At 37.9% G+C, this 27,235-nt stretch overlaps 2 protein-coding genes across 3 annotated transcripts in view; one reads left to right on the top strand and one right to left on the bottom strand.

Moving 5' to 3' along the window:
• LOC128739960 (tetratricopeptide repeat protein 37) overlaps nt 1-27,235 on the top strand; it is a 186,822-nt gene that overhangs the window by 82,008 nt on the left and 77,579 nt on the right. The window lies entirely within an intron of this gene.
• Nucleotides 5,240-27,235, bottom strand: part of LOC128739958 (histone-lysine N-methyltransferase, H3 lysine-79 specific) — a 64,095-nt gene continuing 42,099 nt past the window's right edge. Inside the window, exons 7-8 of one of the 2 annotated variants that reach the window (XR_008412191.1) lie at nt 25,951-26,276; nt 11,867-11,965 (exon numbers count right to left, since the gene is read on the bottom strand). Coding sequence is in view for 1 of the 2 variants with exons in the window: in XM_053835462.1 (XP_053691437.1) it covers nt 11,139-11,965 (827 nt within the window). In the remaining variant the exon portion in view is untranslated. Of the gene's footprint in view, nt 11,966-25,950; nt 26,277-27,235 lie in introns of both variants that reach the window. The other variant, XM_053835462.1, reaches the window with a different exon arrangement.

Below are 27,235 nucleotides of genomic sequence, written 5' to 3'. Positions count from 1 at the left end.
GTATTCGCATTTCTCATTATCTACTTGGCTGCCGTCCAGTCTAGTTCAGTATAGCAGTAGAATCTGTTGCCACCACTGTTACGCGGCTAGATTAGTACGAAATGTAGTTGACTTAGTGCCACTGCCGGTCTGCTTACCAGCAGCCGCCAGTATCCTACAATTGTTAATCTGTATAGTACAAGTGAAATATAATTGAAGTATAGTTAAGCCAGTGTACTATTCTGTAATCAAACGTAACGAAAACCCGTGCTTTTCCATTCAGTGATCCAAATTCACCAGGCCCTAATTGCTCGGTACAGTTTACTACAATTGGCAGAGGCTAGGAAAGAAAATTAGAAAGCACAACGTAGGGCCTTCCACAACGGACGAACACAATCATTTGATGTTCACCGTAAAAAACTATATCTCTACTGCACAATACGGATCCTTCGCTAACAGGACTGTAACTACAAATTTAATGGAATTTACCTCATTTTGCCTACGTGCTATGGAACTGAGTATCCAGATAGATGCTATCTATACTGACCTAAAAGCTGCATTTGATCGTGTCGATCATGGGTTACTTTGTGCAAAATGTGATAAACTCTGCTTCCACTGCAATGGTAGCATGGTTTGAATCCTACTTACGTAATCGAAAAATAAAATAAAATTGCTGTAAAGTTTGGTGCATCTCAATCTGGCTGGTTCATCAACAATTCTGGAGTCCCTCAAGGCAGCATATTAGGACCTGTTTTCATTGTTCATTAACGATGTTACCAAACTATTACCACGTGGCACACGATTGTTGTACGCAGATGACACTAAGATCTTTCAGCGTCTCGCAATGATTGTAATAGTCTTCAAGCGCTGGTTGATTTATTCGCAGACTGGTGCTCCAGAAATTGCATGTCGCTAAGCATTTCTAAATGCACTGCAATCAGCTTTCATCGTAAAAAGCAGCCTATGGTGCATGAGTATGACTATCGCATTGACGGAATACTTCTGTAGCGCTGCGAAGTAGTCACCGATCTCGGTGTAGTCTTGGATGCTCAACTGACATTCAGGCAGCATTATTCCATGAGTATCAGCAAGGCTAATCGACAACTTGGACTGGTTATGAGAATTGGCAAGGAGTTCGAAGACACTGGTACCTTGCGGACCTTGTCTTGCTCGCGGTTGCGGTCAATTTTAGAGTAAACTTGCGCTGTTTGGGATCCCTTTTACGATAACTGGATAAAACAAATCGAACGCGTACAGAAACAATTTGTTTTAAGGGTTTGCCGTACACTACCATGGAGAAATTCTGACAACCTACCGCCCTATACGGACCAGTGCCTCCTAATAAGAACTAAACCCCTCGAAAAGCGACGTAAAGACATCATGGCTCGAACTACTCAAAAAATCCTCGGTGGTAGATATGATTGTCCAACCATTCTGTCGATGCTTCAACTTCATTGCTCTCGACGCCCACAACGCCATCAACAGCTTCTTCGGTTGAACGCGCATCGCACAAATTAATGCCAGTATGAACCAATTCGTCGACTGGCTCTAGCGTATAATCAGGCTGATTTTAACTTTCTTTTATTTGATTTTCGGTAGTTTTTGTTATGTTCGATAATTGTAACTTTCTGTTTAATGTTTTGTATTGATAAGCATATCTTTGTTTCTCCAGTCGAAAAGATATTGGGTTTTTATGCCGGCTTGAAAACTGCTATGTATGCATTGAAACCTCTCCTTACTTTAGGAGGGGGGCTCCTACACAAATGAAGTACAAATTTCCTCATAACTCGAGAATTAATTAATCAAATGGAACCATATATGGCATGTGGGTGTTTCTGGAGGCATGAATTTTTTCTATGATGAATTAAGACCCTTTACCTTTTTAGGTAAAGCCTTCCGTGGAGATCACCTCTATCTAGGTTTATTTATTTTCCTAGATCTATTGACCTCTATTACTTTCCTTCAGTTGGGTCACCCCTGCGGAATGGTACTTTCTACGAAAAGAATTTCCGTGAAATAGTACATCCCGCGTAAGGTTCTTCGCGAAATGGTATTCTGCGAAACTCTATATTCCGCGTTATGGTCAACCGAGAATTGGTGTTCCGCAAAATGGTATTCGGCGAAATGGTTTGTAATGATGGCGAATATTTAAACGCTATCCGCTTTACTTTATCAGGCTATGTAATGGGGGGAATTGTTTTCTATGTATATTAAAACACCCATGAACTACTCAGAAACTTGCAAAACTCGAGATTGTGATAAAGGTCATCCGAGATTCAGGATTTATGCACAACACGGTTTAATTTGTTGCAATACGAAGTTTGTCGGGTCAGCTAGTACATAAATAAACATGAAATAAGTCAACAGCAAACCCAAAACAAGGGTCAAGACGCGGGTTTTATTTATTTGGTAACAGTAAAAAATATGAGCGGTAAATGGCACCCATATGGACGTGAATGGATCATCATATTTTAAGTGAGCGGTAAAAGGGGTCATGCGATTTCATTAGGGGCCATCCAGATACCACGTGGACAGAAAAATACCAATTTTCAACCCCCCCGTCCCCCTCCGTGGACAAACGTGGATATTGGCTCAACCCCCACCCCCCTCCCCTGTGTGTCCACGTGGACATTTTTTTTGCTTATGTCAAATTTAACAAAACTGAAATGCATTCTGCTAAATTTTATTTTCAACTTGATTTATGCAGTATTTATTGAAAAAGCTTACGTGAATGGAAGCTCCAGTCTCCGACACAAGGCATACGGATTTTCAGTCGTTGAGGAAATCTGAGTTTTTCCATTGATTTTCCATCAATTTTCCGCAGCGTACTATAATCCGTATGTAAGGTGTTAGAACCTTAATTCTTGTGATCTTGTCTACTGCAAATTATTATCGACTACAATAAAGTCCGTTTCAACTTGACTTTCGCTTGACGATTCATCTCTGTCCAGAGTATCTTTGTCTAACCAAAGCACCTTAGTTTGGCCGTCTACTTCAATACAACACAAGACCTTTCCGATGCGATGTGAATCATAAAATTTTCTGCAGGCGAATCCTTTTGGAAATACGTTGCCCATGGATGCCCTTGCATTTGATTTTGAGGCAAACTACAATCCACATTTGGTGCAAGCGCGACCTTAATGATAAATGAGTCACGTGACTGGACCTTTATCATTTTCAAAAGAGGGCAAGGATTGTAAAACAATAATAACATCTTTATTACTGCATTACATCAAATGTCAGGTTCGGCAGGTTCAACAGCTATGTGTACTAACGCAGGCTTAATCTTTTCGATAAGATTTATACCAGATGTGTGTCTTTGTAATGATCGGTTCATGTGTTTAGGTCAACATATGCCTCAGAAGATAAATCTTTATTTGAGCTCAAAAACAATCACTGATCAATGGTTAATGCTAATACATATGTAGAATCAATTCAACATTGCTGTTTCTAATTTCTATTTTTTGTAAGAAAAAAAACTTGTCCACGTGGACATTTTCCATACCCCCTCCCCCCTTCCGTGGACAAGCGTGGACATTTTCATACCCCCCACCCCCCTCTAAGCTGTCCACGTGGCATATGGATGGCCTCTTACATTTTTTTTAAAAAAGTCACTATTATGAAATATTTAGAAACCAAGTAAAACAATTGTTTTATGTATCTTATGACGCAAATTGGGATTTGATGGACCTCAATTCAGATTTGCTATGGACAAACTAAACTAGAATCGTTTTTAAATGAGCGGTAGATGGCGACCATACGGTATTTTGTATCCTTCAACCTTAAGAGGGCATTAATTGCAGATTTCTGTGATATGATCATTTAGCGCAAACACACTATGTTTTATGGTATGGAATAACTTTATTTTAATATTTTACTTGGAGTAGTAGTACTGCGGTTGACACCATGGCGATCATAAAATGGGACTACTTAGGCTGTATTTCTACTTCATTTGTTTTTTTCGTAGGCATCTTAGCATCGGTATATTTTAATTTAAATGAGGGCATAAACGATCCACCATCTGTCAATCTAATTTGTTCTAATGTGTTGCTACTATAAATATTTACAGATGAAACATAATTAAAAATACAGCTAATTAAAACGAACAATAAAAAACAATTAGCATCGTGTCTGCGTTTTTTAAAATAAATATTTTATGGTTAGTATGTACACTATTGATGAGTGTGAAAATCGAAAATTAGAAATAAACAATGCGAATATATCGATGTGATAAATTTTATGCGGCAATTAAAAAAGTCTCACCAACATGGCAAGAATCTTCGTTTAGTTAAAAGGATTAGCATGCGCTAAATCAAAACATCATTCTCTGCTCTATGATGCAAAACATATTGAAGCCATAGGAGTAAATCCAGAAATATCAATGCTAAAGAAACTAGCCATCATGGTGAGTGCGACCGGTCACACTTTCATCTATTACTTGTTGATTCATACATTTTTTGTAATGTTTACATCCTTAATTCTTTCAGTTGTTCAGGTCAGATTATTTCATTATGCTAGTGGATTTGAATTCATTGAAATCCTAAATACAAGATTATTCGCTCACAGTTGAAACTAAATTTTTTATTTATTTATTTATTTATTTTATTCGTGATTTATGAGAGCTAAACTATTTTGACACACTGTACATTTTTAGTGAGTGAAACAAGTTCTTAAAACCCCGTAAAATTTCGTAAGTATTTAGATATTTACAAAATACTTCTTCAGTTACTGTTAGCTACGAATAATGACTTTTTACAGTATATACGACGCGTTATGTCGTTTATAAGAAAAATTATTCATATTAATAATTGTCTCGTGGCGATTATGGGTTGTTATATACATGAAACTTTTATGTTTACAGCATGTTGCAGCTAAACCTTCAACTATTGTTTCTTAATTTGTACGTTCTAGCTAGGTTCGTTTTATATACCAAACCTTTTCAATTGCTAGTAGTTTTTCGACAGCTGTCTTAGAGGCCACTATGCTAAAAAACGTAAAACAATCATGCTTCTATAATTTAATAGTAGCTGATGGCAGTTTTCATTGTTTAAATATATAAAATGTGACGGGCAGAAAGTCGACATAAGGAACAACAGCGTATTAATTAGGAAATTCTAACGGAAGTGTATTCCAGGGTATGGATTTTTACTATTTATGCATTTTGTTATATAAGAAAACGTTATTAAAAATAAATTTAAAATATATAGAAAATGATTAAGTGTAAAAATCACTCGTTTACAAAATTATGCGAGAACCAACGACTTCAAATAATAATGACTTCTTTAATTTTAAAAATTAAGCTTAGAAATCTTGATTTCTGTAACCGCTTTTATGAAATCAACTACTATTTATTTTATCTCTGTTACCTAAATTTAAGAATCTCAAACTGGTTAAACACAAGTGAAATGATAATATCAAACTTTGTGTAAAAAGACCATTTTCTGGGAAAAATCTTTACCTGAATTTTTTGAGAATGTGCCAAAACTTATACATCTTAAAATAGAAGAACGAACATTTTTTCACAACCAGGGAAATGAAAACTCAGCGATGGTTACATTTTTATTGCGCACATATCGTACGAATGGGCAATGTAGCAATTTTTAAAGTCAACATTCAGAAATAAAACTCGCGTTCCGATCTGTAATATTGGCCAACGGTCAACATTACTCATCGACCAATGTCAACAGGTCAGAACGCATCATCTATATAATTTGTAGTAATTGACCACGCGATTATCGCTGAGCAATTATTCCTCAATTTAAAATGGTTATACAGGTTAAAAGAAGCTTACCAAGGTACACGATGTACTAACAGTGTATTGCATCTAAATCATCTAAAAGTAAGCAACAAAACAGATGCTCTTGTAAAAACTCTTTATGTAAGGACGAATGCAGACAACACCTTAGCGCAGTCAATTTTGTTTTCAAAAATAACACAGCTGCCGTGAAGTTAAATAATTTCGCGCGTCGTCACCCTACTCATTTAGCTGATATTTGACGAAATAAAAAATAATACCAGCAAGAATACCAAGCAAGCAAGAATTTTTGTTGTAAATCTATGATACATACGTGCTTGTGTTTTGGACATGGTTGGTTATAAGCAAAGTCTATGTGCTACATTTCGTTATCGAAACTTGACCATCTGTTTTTATTCGACAGACTTCGCAGCCAGCTGTTGTTGGAGTACAGTATAATTGCGGAGCCGGTCCAACGGTCCTATTGACTCTAACAAACTCTAACAGAGATTCGAACATACGACGACTGGCTTACTAGACCAGTATCGTATCTCGAGGCCAACTGGGAGGCACTGGTTTAATATATTGTGTGTACAGGTATACCACGATATAAGACAGCCTCGTTATAAAATATCCTCGATATAAGACAATTCGATATAAGACAGTTTTGTCTTATATCGAAACAAATCCCTTTGACATAGCTGATAACGATACCAGAGCTGATTTTCCATTCTGAAATCGGTGCCATGAAGATGTTCATTATTTCAAAATAACCCCAAAAATAGTAAAAAACTAATAGTTCAAACAATAATAAATAGTTCAAAAACCGTAAACATATAACACAGAGCAAAACTGGCGACCGCTAATGCAAATTTTTTTTGAAAAAACCATGTTTCGATATAAGACAATTTCGATATAAGACAACTTTTAGAAATTATAAATTGTCTTATATCGAGGTATCTCTGTATAAGTACTTACTTTGACAACGGAAATGTGTAAATACCGAAATAATATAAGCTTGTTTCTGGATTTCAAATAGTTACCATGTTAAAGGTACATCAAATGCCTATGGGAAATCCTTTATTGTATGCCTAGTGGAAAAAAGCTCTTGATGGCATTTTTATTCTCGTTCTGCCACAAAATATAAAAACGAATTTTCAAGTCACAAGTCAGATCTAGTGGAAAAGCGAGGAACTAAATGCTTCAATTCTAAAAAATAACAAATGGTGAAGTCGGTCAAAAGGACGAATCTTTTGTGGTTATTGCTAAAACTTTTTTTTGACTTCGACAATTTGTTATAATGACACTACTTGAAAACCCACCAACTGTTGCTCAATTACAAACATTGATGTGCCTCTGATCACACTTTGTTCTATATACTGTTAAACATTGAGCCAAAATATGCAATTATTCCTCAATTTAAAATGGTTATACAGGTTAAAAGAAGCTTACCAAGGTACACGATGTACTAACAGTGTATTGCATCTAAATCATCTAAAAGTAAGCAACAAAACAGATGCTCTTGTAAAAACTCTTTATGTAAGGACGAATGCAGACAACACCTTAGCGCAGTCAATTTTGTTTTCAAAAATAACACAGCTGCCGTGAAGTTAAATAATTTCGCGCGTCGTCACCCTACTCATTTAGCTGATATTTGACGAAATAAAAAATAATACCAGCAAGAATACCAAGCAAGCAAGAATTTTTGTTGTAAATCTATGATACATACGTGCTTGTGTTTTGGACATGGTTGGTTATAAGCAAAGTCATTATTCATTATTTCAAAATAACCCCAAAAATAGTAAAAAACTAATAGTTCAAACAATAATAAATAGTTCAAAAACCGTAAACATATAACACAGAGCAAAACTGGCGACCGCTAATGCAAATTTTTTTTGAAAAAACCATGTTTCGATATAAGACAATTTCGATATAAGACAACTTTTAGAAATTATAAATTGTCTTATATCGAGGTATCTCTGTATAAGTACTTACTTTGACAACGGAAATGTGTAAATACCGAAATAATATAAGCTTGTTTCTGGATTTCAAATAGTTACCATGTTAAAGGTACATCAAATGCCTATGGGAAATCCTTTATTGTATGCCTAGTGGAAAAAAGCTCTTGATGGCATTTTTATTCTCGTTCTGCCACAAAATATAAAAACGAATTTTCAAGTCACAAGTCAGATCTAGTGGAAAAGCGAGGAACTAAATGCTTCAATTCTAAAAAATAACAAATGGTGAAGTCGGTCAAAAGGACGAATCTTTTGTGGTTATTGCTAAAACTTTTTTTTGACTTCGACAATTTGTTATAATGACACTACTTGAAAACCCACCAACTGTTGCTCAATTACAAACATTGATGTGCCTCTGATCACACTTTGTTCTATATACTGTTAAACATTGAGCCAAAATATACCATGTTTCAATTGTCAAATGTGCGTATTCGTCAAACATTTCAAATGTGCGAATTCGTATATTTTTAAAACAATGCAAAAAGCGTATTTTACGATTAAATCAAAAAATTTGTGCTTTGCCAGTGAAATTCAATGTGTAATGGTTAAACTGACTATGAAATGAAAGTTGGTCTGTTTGCCTCTTACCATCATCATTCTTCATGCACGGAAATACACGTAATATCTTGGTTTCAAAGAGTTGCCTTTTAAGGTACATGTATCTGTAGACAAATCGATAATTTTTTCCCAGATAATGTAAAAGATAATTTTAAGGTTTTGTATCACAATTCTCCAATTTGGGTGAAAGTTACAATCCTATCCACTATGATTACAGAAAACATTTTGTACCGAAAAAACTTCCATGTTTCTATGGAAGAGTGGCTCATCAGACCACGGTTATTGCGTTTACTACGCCTAAAATGATCGTTCGATATTTCATTGTACATTTTGACAGTTTTAAAGTATTGCTGTTCAGAGTAGGGAAGACGTTTCGTCATAAAACCCAGTTTACTGGAATAGATCAATCTTATGTTTATGTTAAGTCAGCAAGACTTATTAATGAAGCCAGACATTTGAATAACTGAGACTATCGTTTCAGCCTTTCCAATAGCAGAAGGAAATGGCAAATGAAAGTAATGATAAACATATGTTTTATAGTTTCCTTAAGGCGGAATAAGACGGATAAGGTGACAGAGTTGAAAACTAGATAGCAGGAGGGTCATTGAAGTAACATTTACTATTTTCATAGTTTGTTCCTTTTTACAAAGTTAGGAGACCCGCGGGTTGAACTAACCTCTAAGGCACATTCCAGCGTTACGGGACATCATGCCCTCCACGCAAACCAAATCCCTGGCATAAACTGGAAAGTAAAGTGTTCTTAGGTCACCAATTTTACAAGCTACTTGCCAAAGATTTGGTGAAATAAGAATCAATATACAGTTCCACAGTAAAAATAGCTGCTAATTACGTCCCGTATCCCTTGAAATGATAATAAATAGACAGGTTAGGAGGAAAGACATGTTTGATCATATTAGTAAAGAAAACAGATACAACAAACCATGTGCTCATGGCAACAACACTACGTGGTTGAAAAATTTCAACGCAATCTATAATAAAAAAACAACCCTTTTGACGTAGTTCCCGCGCGCTTCGATTGCTTTTACTGTATGATACAGGCGTGGTACCAATACGTTTGTACGATCAGCCTAGCTTTATTTTCATTGAGTCACGGAAGCCTATCGGAAAAGTAGGGATCGAATTCAGTAATAATTGAATTCTATTATAGCTTGGTCCAACCCGTGGATATCCAAGCTTGGTTAAAAGGTATGACCTACGAACCTAGTAAGTGTTACTTCAATGACCCTCCCTTATAAAAATTTTCGCTCCGCTTTTCCTTTACGTTTTCTCACATCCTGGAGATAGTACTATAAATCACCTATGTTTCATAACACTCTTCTATCATGTATAAGAGGAGTTTACCTTTGAATGTGGAAATCGAAAACATATAAACTTTATTAGGTTTAAGATTCGCTTATTTTGATACGTTGGAATATGTCAGGCTTGAGACATTCAGGCCATTGTAGTACCAATGAAATATACATATATTAAAATATCTAAACAAAAGACATATACATATGCCTTCACCCTCTCAATCTCAAGTGTACCTATTTGGGTTGTTTACAGTTTTTGATCAACTGATAAGTTATTAATAAACAATCCGTAAAGCAAAACTTTTCAGTTTATGCAATAATGTTTCTATTACGTTCTGAAATCAATCATATTCAATCATAAATCTGACATATTTCAAAGCTTTAAAAATTTAACCGATTTATTTCAGTATCGGAAGTCACAGGCCCCCTGTGCTATCATGGGACAAAGAAGGTTAATCTATTATGTCCCAGCGTATGAAATTTAATATCAATTAATATTATACGCCGGATCATAATGGGTTAAGATTGAAAACACTAAACACAATTGTATATCAAAAATTGCTATTAGTATAGGTGTTTTGACGCATTTTAAAGACTTATACTGCCGCTATTCGCATAACAGTCCCATTTATATAGGAAACTCTATAGAAATTGTGACAGTTGTGCGAATAGCGGCAGTATAATACATATGCCTACATAATTGCATGTTTCAGTACTTTAGTCAATTAGTGAATTTAGATTAGGAAATTTCGATGTCTTTTTTTTTGTTTTTAACGTTCTGCTTGGGATAACACAACGATAGGTACATCGTGGGCCAGTTCTGATCGAGAAAATTTCTTGGAAAAAAATCTTGGCCAGATCAAGAATTGATTTGTGTGGCATGTTTTACCATTAGAATATTTTAAATTTTCAAAATAGTCAGAAAAAATATGCCATGAGTGCCATTGTTAGTCCTGGCGCAAATATGAACCAAGCTGAAAATATTCTATTGAATCTTACTACCTACTATGAACGCAAAATACTCACTACACGGTAATTATCTACGAAATATTTTGTGTTTAAAGTAGTATGTCCACTACTGTTTAATTATACACAACAATAGCATTGAGAAATGCATGACAAATAAGAATTAATATTCAATGCTTCAATTGGAATTTAAAAAATTCAATTGAAAATGCAATAGAAGATTAATTGAGAGTAGAATAGAGATTTTTCAAAATGTCAAGCAACTAATCCGTAAAGTGAAATAATTCGACTATTTTGGTTTAAATTCAGTCTTACATGTGAAACTCGAAAACTACTGGCGTATATAACATTCGAATTGTTGGGATCTAGTTTTTAACGGCATTGAGCAATGACCTGCCACAACCATAATAGAAATTTGATGTTGTACTGTTATACATTAACTACCTGATATTCAATTTAGTTAATATGCAAACAAAGTAGAAATAGGGAAAATATTTGATAGATTTATAAATCAAACTATGTTAAAGGTGACCCATTCAATATTGGCTCTCAAGAGTTCCTCAGAGCCTATCACGTTGGAGTATGGCCGGATCTATGTCGATGTGAACTAGAAGAGGATGTGTTCGAATGTTCATCGTCCCAGTTCCAGTCTTTGCCTTTCGGTCGAAACTTTGCTGATTTGTGTTTATGGTGGTGTATAAGGTTATCCGATGTATTTGAAGCCATGCTGTCCAATTTGTTGGCAGACAGCAGCCCTGTGCTAACATTTGTATTCGAAGATGCTCCGAATCCATCGGCATAATCTTGTTCGAGTGGCTCTGCGCTACCAGTAGAGCTCAAGCGTCCTCCGAGACTTTCTTCATATTCTTCCCAGTTACGTTCACGAAATTTCTTTTTATAATGTTTCTCTGATGATATTTTTGACTGTCGTTGATACTTCAGAGGAATTTTCAGATTGTTTCCTGCGTGAAGAAGATTGTGCGCAGCAGGTGCAACTACTGAAGACTGGTACAATAAAGGGGGACTTGATGAAGGGCTAGGCGTCCGTGGTAGACCGACATCAGACAATGGAGGGCTCTCAACCGGTTCAGCAGGTGATGATTTTATAATTGGCACAACGTGTTTCGACAAACCACTACCTGTACTGCTACCGGAGCTACCACTACTCGGTGGAACGTCTAGCTGCGATGACGATGATGACGAAGATAAAAATGTACGACTGTGGTCGCTTTGATTAATACCCGAATCCGGAGATGTAGTGCAACTCGTCGATAATGGTGGTGCATCTTCGTTAGAACGTCGAGTTTTGTCCAGTTCAGTTGACGCGAATGCTACCAATCGGTCAAATCCGGAACTGACACGGTCATGCCAGCTGGATTCGTCGTCTCCCACGTCGTCTGTTGAAATTGTATAGGAAAACAAAGAAAACAATTGTTGAAAATCTCCTAAAATATATCATACGTTAAAAAGATGAACATATTTGATGAGTTGAAGTGTTTTGTGAATGTTTGTTTGATGTACCTTTAAATTATGTTGCAAAGTAATTAAAAAACGTTACTACTATAGACCGCAGGCTATATTAAGAGTTTATAGTGTTACATATATGTACACAATTTTTTCCCTGACACCGACCATTTTTATCAGATAAAGCTACTATCATCGAAATCACTGTTTTTTTTAAATCTAATAAAAAACTACTACACCATGACCACAGTGAACAACAGAGATAGATAATAAACTTTTAACAGATGCATGCAATAGTTTCAATAATCTACTACTAATCAAATTTTAATTGAGTTATAGAAATTTGCTACATATAGTAAACCTGCTAATTCATGCCCGAACACACGCATGATTTCAAGGAAAAATCATTTTTAGCTGTTTAACTGTCAAAACAGAACGGATGAAAAATATTGCAAAATGTTATAGAACATGTGATTATATGCAACGTAAGAAACTTAAATCCAGTGCATTTAAGTTTCCCAAACACCAGGGTTTAAAATTTTGTGTATTGTTAATTATTTAGCATATTTGATATACTAACTCGAATAACATATATTGAAAAATAAAAAAACATCAGTATAATATTAGTATGCATTATTTACAAACGAGAGACCGATTTTATGCAATCGAACTAATCCTCTAACAGGCAATACCGTCTCTCGACGGTCTTCGCTTTCAAAGCCTCTTCAGCGTAAATTTTCTCAAAGGAATATAATCTTTTCAATTTTTTCACGTATCGAATAATAATGTTAGGGGATATGTGTCCATCGGCAATATGTAGTGCTAGTGCTATAATAGCCTTAATTGTATTAACTATTTTTCGCAAAAATGCAAGTAGTCTGTTGTTGAATTAAATGGACATAAAAAACTTTTTCGTCACAAGCACTTAATAAGACCGAAGAAATAGAAACTACTACTTGCTTGATACCGCACTCACTGATGGTTTCCAAAACTACACGATTTTATTCACATCAATCAAGGCTGTATTATAAAACAATCTTACTTCAGATCATCAGTAGAGAACAAAGATTTCTATTCTGGTATGAAAAAATAAACCAAAGTTCCACTCACTTATATTTGCAGCATATTTATACATTTCAGCGTGCAATCTTTTGATCTGACATTGAAGAATTTGTGTTATGTTCTTATGTTCATAATGGTGCTTTATAATTGCCTTTCGGAAATATTTTCTCACATATGCAGAAAATGGAATTTATTGGCCAAAAATACGTTCCGTAAACTTTTTAAATTGAAAGCGTTTTATGAATACCAAAGCTCGCTTCGATTTCTAGTGCCTAAATGTTGACACAAATAAGTCGTTAGAATCTGGCGATTTTCTTGGGTCATAGAATTTTCAAATCGCATTCAATTTCAAAAAGTATTATTAGTAACTATCGTAGTTGCTCTTATTTTTTCATTCCTAATCATTAATGAAACATTGTTCAATCTAGTCAAGAGCAGAATAAATAAAATGCAATATGGTTTTTCAAGGGCAGCATTTTTAAAATGATTTACTTTCAATTTTCATGACATATACCAAAAAAAATACATTGCATATGTGTGGGTCAATATTTGAGTTGTGCAAAAAAACTCATTGTTTGCTCTACTGCCGCTGGAAGCATATCTGTCCCATGTTACAAAACGCATTCAAAGTTGAAAATCTGATTTTTCTAAAATTACTTAGTTTTGATGTTCTGATTAGTCCCTCTTTGAGATAATGTTTAAAAACTGCACTAAATTTTGTATACAACTTGAAACCATTTTATATGAAAAGGTATATGCAGCGAGACAAATATGCGTCCATTTTTCCAGTGGGACAAATTGTCTTTAAATTTTTTCGAGTTTTTCTAGTATAAACACCATGTTTTCAATTCATATTATAAAAATACACATATAATTATAACGTTAGACAACAAAATGTCGAAAATGAGAAAATGTAACATGGGACAGTTATGCTTCCACCGGCAGTATAGGTAACTTAAATTGCATTCCTTCTTCCATCTTACGCAACCCATTGCTGGCTTATAAAGATACAAACATAAAACCAGCGACATGAGTCACATCACGTGGATTTTATAAAACTTTGTCGTAGGAAACCGGTCGGGCGTCGAAATCAGGTAGCGCGAGAATATTGATTTCACGACTGAGTGCAAGCAATGCTACAGTTATTAGAAAGCTATACTACGCAGATTCTTTTGTAACTTTTATTTTAGAAATAATATCACAGCAATAATTTATCATAATTTTGTAACCGTGGACGAGGTGATAAAATATCGAGTAAAACTCATGTAGTTAACGGTTACAAATAAAATATAATTACTTAGATATTTAAAACGTGTTCTCGCATTAACTGTGTCGAATGGAATAGTAATGATTATTTCTAATGCTGTCACAGTGACATCAACCGAGTGACAGACGGAACTGTCGCTGGAGAGCCCTGGTGGCGAATCTGTTTAGGGTTGCCAATTGACCCGACATCTCCCTCCTAGTACCGAAGGTACGGCTGGAACCGTTGCGGTGGTCTTCTGGTTCGAGAAGAGCGCCGAGGTAGTTGTACTGCCGGTGAGCTATCAGCCGCAGACTCGAAAGCCGTCGATGGTGAAGACGCTGATGTTGAAAGGCCACTTGCAGGTGTAGCGGGTGATGCTGGAACTATCGTGGACCGTGATTGCTCCAGGACTTCCGTTTCTGACAATCGGGTTGCCTGGGGTGTTGCTAATGCTGGCATAGGTAGTTTCCACTCGTCGAGCAAGATGCTGAGTGGAAGACGTTGTTTCGCCTGCGCCTTCGTTGTTATTTTAGGAGCAACTCGTTGTCTGAGCTGGTTGAGATGTGATCTGACCAGCTTCCCGTTGTCCATCCAGATGTTGTACATCACTGTGCCGATCCTCTCTACTACCGTTCCAGGGAGCCACGACCACTTATTGTTGGCATAAATTTTAGCATATACGGAATCCTTTGGATTGAACGACCGTGCTTTGGAAGAACCCTGGCGGTTCAGTTGCGGTTCAGGAATTGACGGTGGTCGTAGAAGATCTAACGATGTTCTTAGCGGACGATTGTACATCGCCTCTGCTGGTGACTTCCCACCTGGAACGTTGGGATTTGGTGTGGAACGGTAAGTCAGAAGGAAAATGTCCAGCGCAAGCTTGACCGAACCTTCTCCCTCCTGAATTTTCTTAACTGCCCTTTTGAAGGTGTCCACAAATCGTTCGGCTTGACCGTTCGATTGTGGATGAAAAGGAGCCGTTGTCATATGACGAATGCCGTTTTCGCAGCAGAACTCGCTGAATTCCGCACTTTTGAATTGCGTACCGTTGTCTGTCACGAGAAGCTCCGGCATCCCCTTGTTGGCGAACAGCGTGCGCATGAGGTTGATTGTAGCCTTTGAAGTTATCTGACGAGTGGGGAAAATTTCCGGCCACTTGGTGTGCGCATCGATGATGAGAAGGTAATATTCTCCGTCCAAGGGGCCCGCAAAATCGGCATGAACTCGCTGCCAAGGAGCCGTTGTGGGATACCATCTCTCAGGTTCTGCTTTCGGTGGCGACCGTGCTGCAGCCGCACAGTGTCGACAACCCTTGACGAAGCTCACGATTTCGTTGTCCATTCCTGGCCAGTACACGAAGCTACGTGCGATGGCCTTCATTCGCTGTATGCCAGGGTGGCCCTTGTGTAGCTGGTTGAGACACCGCCTGCGGAAAGTGGTCGGTATTACCAGTCTGTCGCCGAACATCACACTGCCTTGAACTACCGACAGGGCCTCCTGACGGTTGAAGAACCGAAGCATCTCCGGATCGCTGATTTCGGATTTAGATTTGGGCCAGCCATCACGAATGAAACGGTGAACTTTCCGAAGCAACGAGTCAGATGCCGTCGCTTTTTCAATCATACTGAAACTGAGGGGCAGTTGATTAGTACTATCTACAGCTACTGACCTCAACTCTTCCTCTAAGGTGGTACAGGCAACGATGACATCTTCATCTGGTTTGGTGTGCTGATCGATGAGCCGCGACAACACGTCAGCATTGCCGAATTTATTGGTCGAGACGTGCTCAATCGAGAAGTCGTACGAGAAGAGGGATAAAGCCCACCGCTGGAGGCGATTTGCAGTGTAGATCGGAATCCCCTTTTTGGACCCGAAAATCCTCAGCAGTGGCGCATGGTCGGTTTGAAGCCGGAACCGTCTCCCGAAAATGAATTTATGGAATTTCGTAACTGCGTAGATTATTGCCAGTCCTTCCCGATCGATTTGAGAATAGCGCTGCTCCACCGGTGTGAGTGCCCGAGAAGCATGCTGAATCACCTTCACGTGGCCATCAGGATACTTGTGGCTGATTGTTGCCCCGATGCCGATGGATGATGCATCTGCCGCAACAATGATCTCTTGCTTGGGATCATAATGTGCTAGAAGCAGCTCGGATGACAGAATCTGTTTGAATTTGTCAAACGCCTGTTGACATTCGCGTGTCCATACGAACGTAGAGGTGTTTTTGAGGAGCTGGTCTAGCGGGAACCTAAGAGATCGCATATTCGGAACGAATTTCCCGTAGTAATTGATGGCTCCTAGGAATGAGCGAACTCCCGTGATGTCTTTCGGTGGTGGCATGTCCTCGATTGCTTTAATCTTTGCTGGATCTGGCCTGAGGTCATGACGATCTAACAGATGACCCAAATACCGGATTTGCTGTTGACCGAAAGAGCATTTTTCCGGACGTATTGTGAATCCGAACTCTTCGATTCGCTGTAGCACTGCTAGGAGATTGCGCTTATGTTCGGCAGCGTTTTTGCCACCCACGATGACGTCGTCGATGTAGCCTGCGGTACATGGAAGACCTGCCAACATTGTATCCATCAACTGCTGGAAAGCGCCTGGCGCAGTTTTAACTCCAGGGGGTAGCCTGTTGTACTGATACAGGCCACGATGAGTGTTAATGGTGAGTAGGTGTCGGCAGCTTTCATCCACTTCCATCTGAAGGAAAGCGTCTGATAAGTCAATCTGACTAAATACAGTGCAATTAGACAATTTCGAGATAATGTCTTGCGGTAATGGAAGAGGGTACTGGTGTGATTGAAGACGATCGTTTAACCCAGTCGAATAGTCGCCGCAAATGCGGACGTTCCCGTTGGCCTTCCGCACTACGACGATTGGAGCTGCCCACTCGGAATACTCCACAGGCGAAATGATCTGTAGACGTTCCAGACGATTGAGCTCTTCCTCTACCGTTGGCAACATAGCATACGAGACAGGCCGTTTCGGGCGGAAAACAGGCGAACAAGCTTCTTTCAGCGAAAGATGAATTTTGGATTTGGAGCAGAGCCCCAGTGTGCTGCTGAATAGTTTCGGGTACGCCTTCTGCAGGAAAGCAACATCGACGCTAGTACCACCGACGAAATTACAAAATTTATTCATCGGCAATGACCAAAGCTGAAACTTGTCGATGAGATCGATACCAAGGAGATTTATTGGATGCCTTGAAACGAAAATTCGACCGCTGTGCGTCGTATCGTTGATTTCGACATCGGTGACAAACTCGCACTGTAAATCCAACTGCTCTCCCGACGCTGACTTGGCCGTTTGGCTCGCTGGTACACTTGCTGGCTGACCGATTCTTTTCCACACTCGGTCGGACACGATGGTTATATCCGATGCTGTGTCAAGCTGCAAACGTACTATGGTGCCATTGAGTTTGACTTGTACGTATCGACGCTGGCACTCGACGCTGCTGACCGATGCAGTGACGGTCTTGGTATAGAAACGACGTGGTTGTTTTGACAGCTTACTGGATCGCTTTGCACTCGAACAATATCCTTCCTTGTGACCAAACTGGTTGCAGTTGGCACACCTGTGACTCTTGAAACTGCAGTACTTTGAAAAGTGCATCGCACCACAGTTCCAGCAAGGAGTAGCTGGAGTTGTCCTTCCTCCCTCTGGTGTAGATGCCTTCTGTGGTTCTCTGGGCCGCTTCCTAAACGGCTTACGGTGCTGCGGATTTCCTTTGATAGCTTGAACCTGACCGACGGGCTCTTCGATCATCGCTGTGTCGCTTTTTAAGTTGATAATTCTCTGGCATTCCTCCATCAGAGCTTCAAGGGTGACGTCGTTGTTGTCTTCTATTTTTGTAAGCAACCTGGTGCGTACCTCCGCATCGCACTCTGATTTCATACCGCACACGAACATTAAACATTTAAAATGTTGTTCTGAGAGCTTGGATAGCTCAAACTCAACGCACATTTTATTGACACGACAGGCAAAAGAAACATAATCCTCTGTCGCTGCCTTGCTGACGGTGAGGGTGCTGTAACGTTTCTTGACGGTGGACTCCTTCGTGCCGAAAAGTCCCTTCAACTTCGACACCGTATCTTGGAAGGTAAAATCCTTCGGAGCACTGGGTAAAATATAGCTGACATACCTGTAGTGCTCGTTTGTGCCCAACCGCCGAAGAAGTAACCTCACTTTTGCTTCATCGTCGATCCTTTCAGCATCTTTCGCAAAAAGATCTTCGTATCTGGCATACCACGCAGCGAATGTGATTTGATTTTCCGGGTCGTACTGGAACTCTCTGATATTCCCAGCCAACGAGTCCAAAATCACTTCCGGATTGGGGGGAACAGTAACTTGAATTGCTGACATGGCATTCCGGAACACGTGTTCTTGCTGCTGCAGGAATCCTTGCTGCTGTTGTGCAGATTCACGATGCTGCTGGAGGAGCTGGTTGGTGACGGCCTGCTGCTGTTGGAGTTGTTGCAAAATTTGCATGATGATGACATCCGTGCGAGCCTGATGTGGAGGGCTCATTTGCATAGGCTGTTGCTGTTGCACTCCAGGAGGAATCTGCTGCTGCTGCTGTGTCCGGTGGTGACCATTTTGCTGCTGATGCAGGTTAGGTTCCATTGTGCGGTACGGTGTGGTTATTCAGATCGCGTTAATCGCACGAAAACATTCGAAGACTCGCGAAATTAACGAAGTCACTCGCGAAATCGTCGCCACTTTTGTAACCGTGGACGAGGTGATAAAATATCGAGTAAAACTCATGTAGTTAACGGTTACAAATAAAATATAATTACTTAGATATTTAAAACGTGTTCTCGCATTAACTGTGTCGAATGGAATAGTAATGATTATTTCTAATGCTGTCACAGTGACATCAACCGAGTGACAGACGGAACTGTCGCTGGAGAGCCCTGGTGGCGAATCTGTTTAGGGTTGCCAATTGACCCAACACATAACAACCAATGCAAACGATCTACTATGAATTTTCGACAATAAAGAAAAAAAATTCTGCTTATGACCCATGGTAACGGTATGCACCATCTGGTACCTAGGGGACACAAACAATAGATCAAATTGTACTAGTCGCGGTTTCCTCATGTCTTCATGTTGTATAATATTCATATAGGGGAAGGGCGGTAAAGACGGACCCTGCGGGAAAGACGGCCACTTGTCATATTTCATAAACAATAATTTTTTGAAGCTAATCAATGATGGAAAATGTTTCTATACAGCAATTCCAGCTAAAAACGCTGAAAAAAGGCCATTTTTGACTCGATTATTTTTGATTGGAATAAAATTTTCCTGATGTGTTACGTACCACGCAAGAACTCATTTTCCACTAATTTCGATTTTTTTCGTCAATAGTAACTTTTCAAAAGGGCGTATTTAGAAATGCTACTTTTTTTTCAAAACATCATATCTTGAAAATTACTTATTTGATCAAAATGGCGTCAAAGGAAAAGTTGTAGGAAATTAAGTGTATTTTTAGAAAAAAATACACTGAAAGAAAAAACTTTTCAAAACCATGATAAAAATAATAAAAGGTCAATTATCTCAAAACCATTCCCTCCGATTTGCATATTTTTTTGAAGATAGCTTAAATTATGCCCTAATATCTGGTGAAGAGCTATCGATGAATACTCCTTCGGATTTTTTTTTAAAGTTAGTCAAATTTTTCAAAAATATCAAAATTTTATTTTTTTGATAAAACTCAAACAAAATTTAATTCTACGCATAATTTTGAATAAATTTACATATAAACTTTTTTCTTAAACCCTACCGTTCTCGAGTCCAGCGCCTCTATGGTTCCAGCGAGGTACATGCCCTGGCGGGTGTTGTGGGTTCGAATTCGGTTATAATCTCAGATTATAGCTTGGTTCGACCCATGTACCTTCCAGCATTGGACAAAAGGTAGGAGTCAAAACGACAACTTGTCAAGCGTAGCTACCAATACCCCATCCCCGCCTCCTCACCTTTCCGCTCTTTCCCCTCCTTCACCAACAAATTTTCGTTTCTTTCCCTACCGTCCCTTCATTAATTGGAGAAAAAATTAATACTCCTTTTCCTGCTTTTTAACATAATTTAAAGGTCTTCAATTTTGAATACATTGCACGAATCGCCAGTTGTACACAGAACGAATTTTTATGGTTACTGACACATTGCAAACAACTGCATTATGCGAAATAAGGCCATTGCAAATCATTTTCAAAGTTTTTGCCACCCCTCCCCCCATTGAAAATTGGCTTGAAAAATCGAGGGGCAAAAAAATAATTTGTAGGAATAGTTAAATTTTTTTTATAAAATCAATTGTCTGTGGGCTGTACAGCCTGAAAACTCAAAAAATGAGCTTCTAGCACGAAATAGAAATGGAAGTTCAAATGTGAAATTCCCGAAATTCAGCCAAAAAAAATCTCTTTCGTTTTTGTCTCTTTGTTCGTAAATTTTTGCATGCAAAATAACAACGTATTCATTAAAAGCAAGAATAGATTAGGTTTTCACGTTTAAACTTTAAGTAAAAATGCCCAAAATTCATATATTCATACGAGTTGCACACCCTACCTGTAGTTAAGCGGAGAATAATGGGCGTGACTGCTTTGGAATGCGGTTTTTTCGATACAATCAAAATCGGTGATCATCGTCTCTCAAAAACTATCGCACCAATTTTGACAGGTATTGGCACACATGTTCAACAAATGAAATACCAGCCCTCAGCAACTTTCTTTTTATTGCTTGAAATACAGCCGGTGGATTTATTAAGTGAAAATCGAATGCCACCAAATTTCACATTGTATTTCAAATGTTGATTTAAGACAGGAGTTATAATAATTACCGCAAACCGCGCTTTTTTGGGAGACGCCTTTAACCTTCTGTCTGTATAAAAAAAATACTTACGTTATCTGTACATTAAGGTCAATTTGACCCCAAAATTCAACATACTATATCTCAGCGAAAAATAGTCGGATTTTCAAATTTTCAAGTGTTTTAGAAAGGCAATTTAATAGACTAACTATTAAAATTATGAATGGTGACTTGGAGTAGGAAACCTTTTACAAGGAGGTGTTTTAGTAAAAATAAGTCGGAAAAATCTTTACCACCTAAAGCTTGCTACGTTTAGAATTGGAACAAACTTTCGCTCATATTGTGGCGCTCTTGGTGGACGGATTTGGAAGTTCTTGGCGCCCACGTGTCGGAAATTTAGTTAGCTTCACCTATGTATTTTTGACATTCCGCAAAACGACTGTATTTTGTAAACAAACAACATGGAAGCCGAAATCAGGGAAAAAATAGTGTTTTTTTTTTTTTGAAAATCCATGCCATCAAACGGTATAAGGAAACATTGACGACGATTCTGAAGTCTAAAGCTAATCATCCGGGTGGAACTGTCTACCGGAAACTGGGTGATAAGATTTTGAAAATCATCAAAAGGAATCCCAACCTGTCGGGCCGTGATTTGGCCGGAAAATTCGGTGCTGCACATAGTACCGTGAGGAGAATTCGACTCCGCGAAGGAATCAACTCGTATTGAGCTAGCAAACAGCCAAACCGAACCATAAAACAAAATAGTGTGGCCAAAATCCGTGCTCGAAAGCTATACGAGCGGGTGCTAACCAAGTTCGACGGGTGTCTTCTGATGGACGATGAAACCTATGTCAAGGCTGACTTCGGGCAAATGCCAGGTCAAAAATTTTACTTGGCAACAGCTCAGTGGGACGTTCCAAGAAAATTTAACAAAATTTATAATTTGGCAGGGCATTTGCAACTGTGGCAGAAAAACGAGAGTTTTCGTTACAAATTAGACAATGACGTCGGAACTGTACCAAACTGTGTGTCTACAAAAATGAATTTTGCCGTTCATTCGATCCCACCAGCGTCCCGTGATGTTTTGGCCCGATTTGGTAAGCTGTCATTACAGCAAAGTCGTTCAAAAATGGTTTGCAGAGAAAGGGGTCCAGTTTGCTTCGAAAGACCTTAACCCACCCAATTGCCACCAGTTCCGCCCTACAGGGCTGAAAACCGTTGACAGAAAACAATGAGTTTGAAAAAAGGAAAACATCAGTTTATTATATTCCCTCTACGGTAACACCAACCACCAAATACCAAATCACCAAATACCAAATCACCAACACCAACACCAAATCATAGCACTCGGAGATATTTGTTACCTACATATCCAAAGGCTGATTTTGAATTTGCGCGCGTTTTACTTTCCCTACGCAGTCTAGTCAGCTACTTTCAGTTATCGAAAAAATCAGCATTCAACAAATGAAATGATTTTTTCAGTAACGCCTCTAGACCCACAGGCAGTTAACATGCATTGAGCCTATGTTCGCAAGAATCTATTTTTAAAATTTTTCACACTTTAATTCTTATCACAATAATTGTACAACTAAACAAAAACACTTGCTGCATATACCTAAAAAAATGAAATTCTAATAGACACATTCCAGCGTGTCCCGTTACGACGACTACCCGAATTTCATTGACATTTTGCTCCCGCTATCAAAAAATACGTTTGTGACTAAGTTATAAAACAAGTTTTAAATAATGTCTGTTAAACGCACTTTCTTACGTAGTATTTACTTTTTGATTTAGATTGTTATTTAGGTAGGTTGCATTTCGTAACGGGACATCATCGCAGAAATATCGCTTTTTCCACCATTTTTTAATATGTGTACACTTCAATATGCTAATTATTAAATGTTCTGTATGTTGATTGTGTTGAGAACTACGTTTTCTTTGTAGTTCAATAAGCACTGGTTCATATCCAGTATAATATAAGTTGAAATATGCAGTTTTAAATACCGATTTCTTGGTGTACAAGTGCGCGTGGAATGTGTCAATAGCGTCTGAACCATTTATGATTGAACACACAATGTAAATTATATTATAAGCACTTTTATATACACTCTTGACACGCACAGGCGCTCCCGGAAAAAAATCATTTAGTTGAAATTAAAATGATTTTCTTTAAAGTTCAGGCTCAGTATAGCATGTGAGAGTTGACTGCCTCAATCGCAAAAGGAAAAAAAGTTTACATACCTACTAGACGGCGGCGTTCACCATAGCGGCCTTAGTTCATTTATCAGGTAGCGCGAATCATAGGTGGCTGATTTCAGAGCTGGTTCATTTTGGCGCAATTTTAACAGTATGATTTTGAACGTTTGCAGCTCTGCCGCCCTTCGAATAAAGGCTCGTTTTTCCCGGCATAGTGCTAAGTTAACTGCCCGTGCATTTCCGTAAAGTGCACCGAAATTCCCGACAGTGTGGCCGCACCGCTTCGGCACAAAGTTTTAGTATTGAACATTTTGAGAAATACTGGGCAATCATGAAGAGGAGACTCAAGGCAAAGGGAAAAGTTGTCAAAGGCATCAATCAGATGAAGACCTGGTGGAATAAGATAGCCAAAACGATGGACGAAGAAAGTGTGCGCCGCCTAATGAGCCATATTACAGGAAAAGTTCGAAAATTCCTTGGAAACTGTGACGAATAATTTTATCCGTATTGTTTTTTAAAAGTATGAGGAAAATGTTACATTTGTGTAAGAAAAGATCTTGAATTCAATAATAAATAGCTGAAATACACGCAATTGTTTTTATTCCAATACCATCTAAAGCAAGCTTTAGAACGATGCCTTCAGCTACAAAAATATACGCGAACACGAGATCTTCAAAGTTACTTGTGGCATTTTATAGGATTTGCTCGCTAGGTGGCGTTTATCTTAAGAAAATCGGTGGTGGTCTCAAAATGTTGGGTTCTAGTCGTGTAAATCATTCTTGTTCTCTCTAAAGTTGATTAGATAGACAAGATATGAAGTGAACATAGTCTGATGGTAGATAAAACCTTGGTGAATGGTTCAGAATTCATCCACTAGGTGGTGCGCGTACCATTTTATAAATATTGGTTGCAGTTAAACAAGTTGATGACCAATTCTTGTCTTCGGCAAGATTGGTTGGATGGACTAGATGCATCTCATGATAGACAGTTTGGCACAGTATCACCAGGGGGCGCTAGTGTGCGTTTTGTTTTGATTTATTTATTGCGTATGAACATATTTTCTCGACAAGAGGTCGTCGTCTTCAACATTAATTCGCAACATAAAACTAGTAACATTAATTGGCAATACTATATAGCTAAGTAATGTACCGATTCAGCTAGGATGCATGCTAAAACAATCCGCAAAAATTGAACATAGTACCGGAAGAAAATGAATACGTCACTAGCGTCACCGGGCGAGTGAATTTTGCACCAAAATATTCAGAATAAACTAGTCTCGACTATTTGAATAAATAAGCCGTAGACAAAAACTCCTGAATTCTGAAGATTTTATCTGTCACAAGACCAAGTTTACTGCAGACCTTGTCTATTTGTCCAATTTTTCTGCGAGCAAGAACGGTTTACACGAAGAGAATTAATAAATTTAATAAATTAAGACAAAAAAAGTTGATTATTCTTGCATTAACGCCACCTAGTGAACAAATCGAGCGAAGTGCAAAGCAAGTGTAAGTGAGCAAAGTGTAAAATGCAACAAGTAACTTTGAAGATTTTGTGTTCACGTATATTTTTGTAGAAGAAAGCATCATTCTAGGTGGTAAGGATGTCGTGGTATAAACATCACAAATCTGAAAAAATTCGATTTTTCCGATGTAATTTTACTAAAACCCCTCCTTGTGAAAGGTCCCTCGCTAAATCGCCATTCATAATTTTATCATTTAGTCCATTAAATTACCTTTCTGAAACATCTGAAAATTCGGAAATCCGGCAAGTTTTCGCTGAGATATAGTAGTTTAAAGGTAAAATTGATCCCGATGTACAGGCAACGTAAATTTTCTAATAAAATTGTCGCAAAACGCAAGTTTTCGAAATTTGATCAAATAACTTCATAATAAAAGATCTGCGATAGACACACCTAGTCGCGAAAGAAGTAGATTGATTCATTGAAAAATAAAAAAGTTATAGCTTCGCAAACTGGCCTGGGGTCAAATTGCCCCAATGTAGACAAAGGGTTAAACATATTTTTAAACAGAGATGATGGTGCTCAGAAGATGTAAATATATAAACATTTACCGTCTCTTTAATAAACATTTACGAAAACAACCCCTCTAGACCATATTCTCCTCGTAGTTCAAAGTAAGATGTTCAAGTGATAAAAAAAACTCAAAAAAAAAGCTTTAGTATTAATTGACTGGCTTTTCCTTCCAGGATTCCATGTTATTTAACAATATACAGTAACTAATTACAACCATTGCACATTAATTTTTTGGTAATTTACTCTTTTGTTTCGTGTGAACTTTATTCTTTTTACCACTTAAATTACGTAAAGAATAATAATGTTATTATCAAATCACCAGATAAAATACTTATGTCTTTAAAATAAAAGCAAATATTTACAACAAATTTCAATTACCGGCTTTCGTGTAGATAGTAGTAAAAATGCCAAAATAAAATTCAATATAAAACGAAATAAAAAAGGATGATGACAAGAAACCAGTTACGAACAAAAAAATTACAAATGACGAATAATCGATTTGGTGGTCGTGGTACCTGTTTATGAGTTAAGGTGGTGGGTGCGATGGAGTTTTCTTATACACTTGCTCTCAGACTTACCATCAAAATTCGTTATCGAATTTAAAGAATCACAAGCGCCGTCGGATAGCGACCCGAATCAAGGAAATCATCCTGCCAGTGTCATTTAGAATACGGTTTTGAGTATCTGTTTGGTGCAGATCTTTGCACTTTGTTTTGGTCACCGCCGTGTGGTTCTACGCGGTAGTGAGTTTGAGTCGGATGATGATTGTAATTTTTATTGGCCAATGAAGCGGAACAGCTAGTATTAGCACTGCTCGTGTTTCCATACGGTAAGTTGATAACTTTCACTGTAGATTGCTGTTGCTGTACGTTCACTATTCTACCGCTGGAGCACACTGGTCCTACTGTCGAAGACATTTGAACAGTTGAGTTGATTACGATGGTTGGTACAACAGGTTGTGAAACTTTGTACAATGTTGCTTTTGTTGTGGTTGTTGTCGAGGAAGAAGAGAAAGTGGTAGTGGTAGTAGAAGGACTAAAGACACAGGTACCGCGGCCTAGGACCAATATACAATTTTTTAAACAAATTTTAAGTTTTGCTCCCAAAGCTATGTTTGACAATGACGCATGTCAAAAGAAAATAGCCTTCCATTGTACTTATAAGATGTTAGATAATGTAAATCATGAAACTTAATTTAAATGAATGGACAAAGAGCAACAGTCTCGAAAAATTTGCCGCAAAGGTGTAAAATTTAGTCAACATTTCGTTTAAAACTGATATCTCCTATAACTGAGATAAGACGATAATTTAAAATGAGCAATAATATACCTTGGCTATACATCAACATCGTCTCAACTCTATAGAAATATTGATGATCCTATATTTTGTATTGCTTTCTCAAATTATACTACAGCCTGAACTACTTTTACAAACTACAACAACGCACATTACAATCTTTAGACAATGCACAATCTTGTACTATTGATATAAATGTACTGGTAACAGTGCTGAATTAACATGAATAGAGCTCACGTGCATTGACTGTGTACTTAAAATAGTAATTTGCTACTACGAGAACACTACTATACTGTAATGAAATGTGCATGCAAAATTAAATCACGTTACAAAAGCAAGTTGAACTATTTTTAAATAATTTTATTAAAATGATCTACATTTCCTTCGGTATCCCAATGTTTGCAAGTTTGTTACATTTTCATTCACGTCATGATAACGTGGTTGTTCATTTGTTTCTAAAAATTCAAGTTTATCAAAACAATAATATTTTGTGCTCCCTGACGTATTAATAGTATTGTAAGTTTTACAATTGTGATGTGACAGTACTGCATGTTCTCTTGTGCTTTA

Source organism: Sabethes cyaneus, chromosome 3, assembly GCF_943734655.1.
Source record: "Sabethes cyaneus chromosome 3, idSabCyanKW18_F2, whole genome shotgun sequence".
In the NCBI taxonomy this organism is placed as follows: Eukaryota; Metazoa; Arthropoda; class Insecta; order Diptera; family Culicidae; genus Sabethes; species Sabethes cyaneus.
The sequence above is the reverse complement of the archived record's forward strand: the minus strand, read 5'-3'. Positions and strand labels throughout refer to the sequence as shown.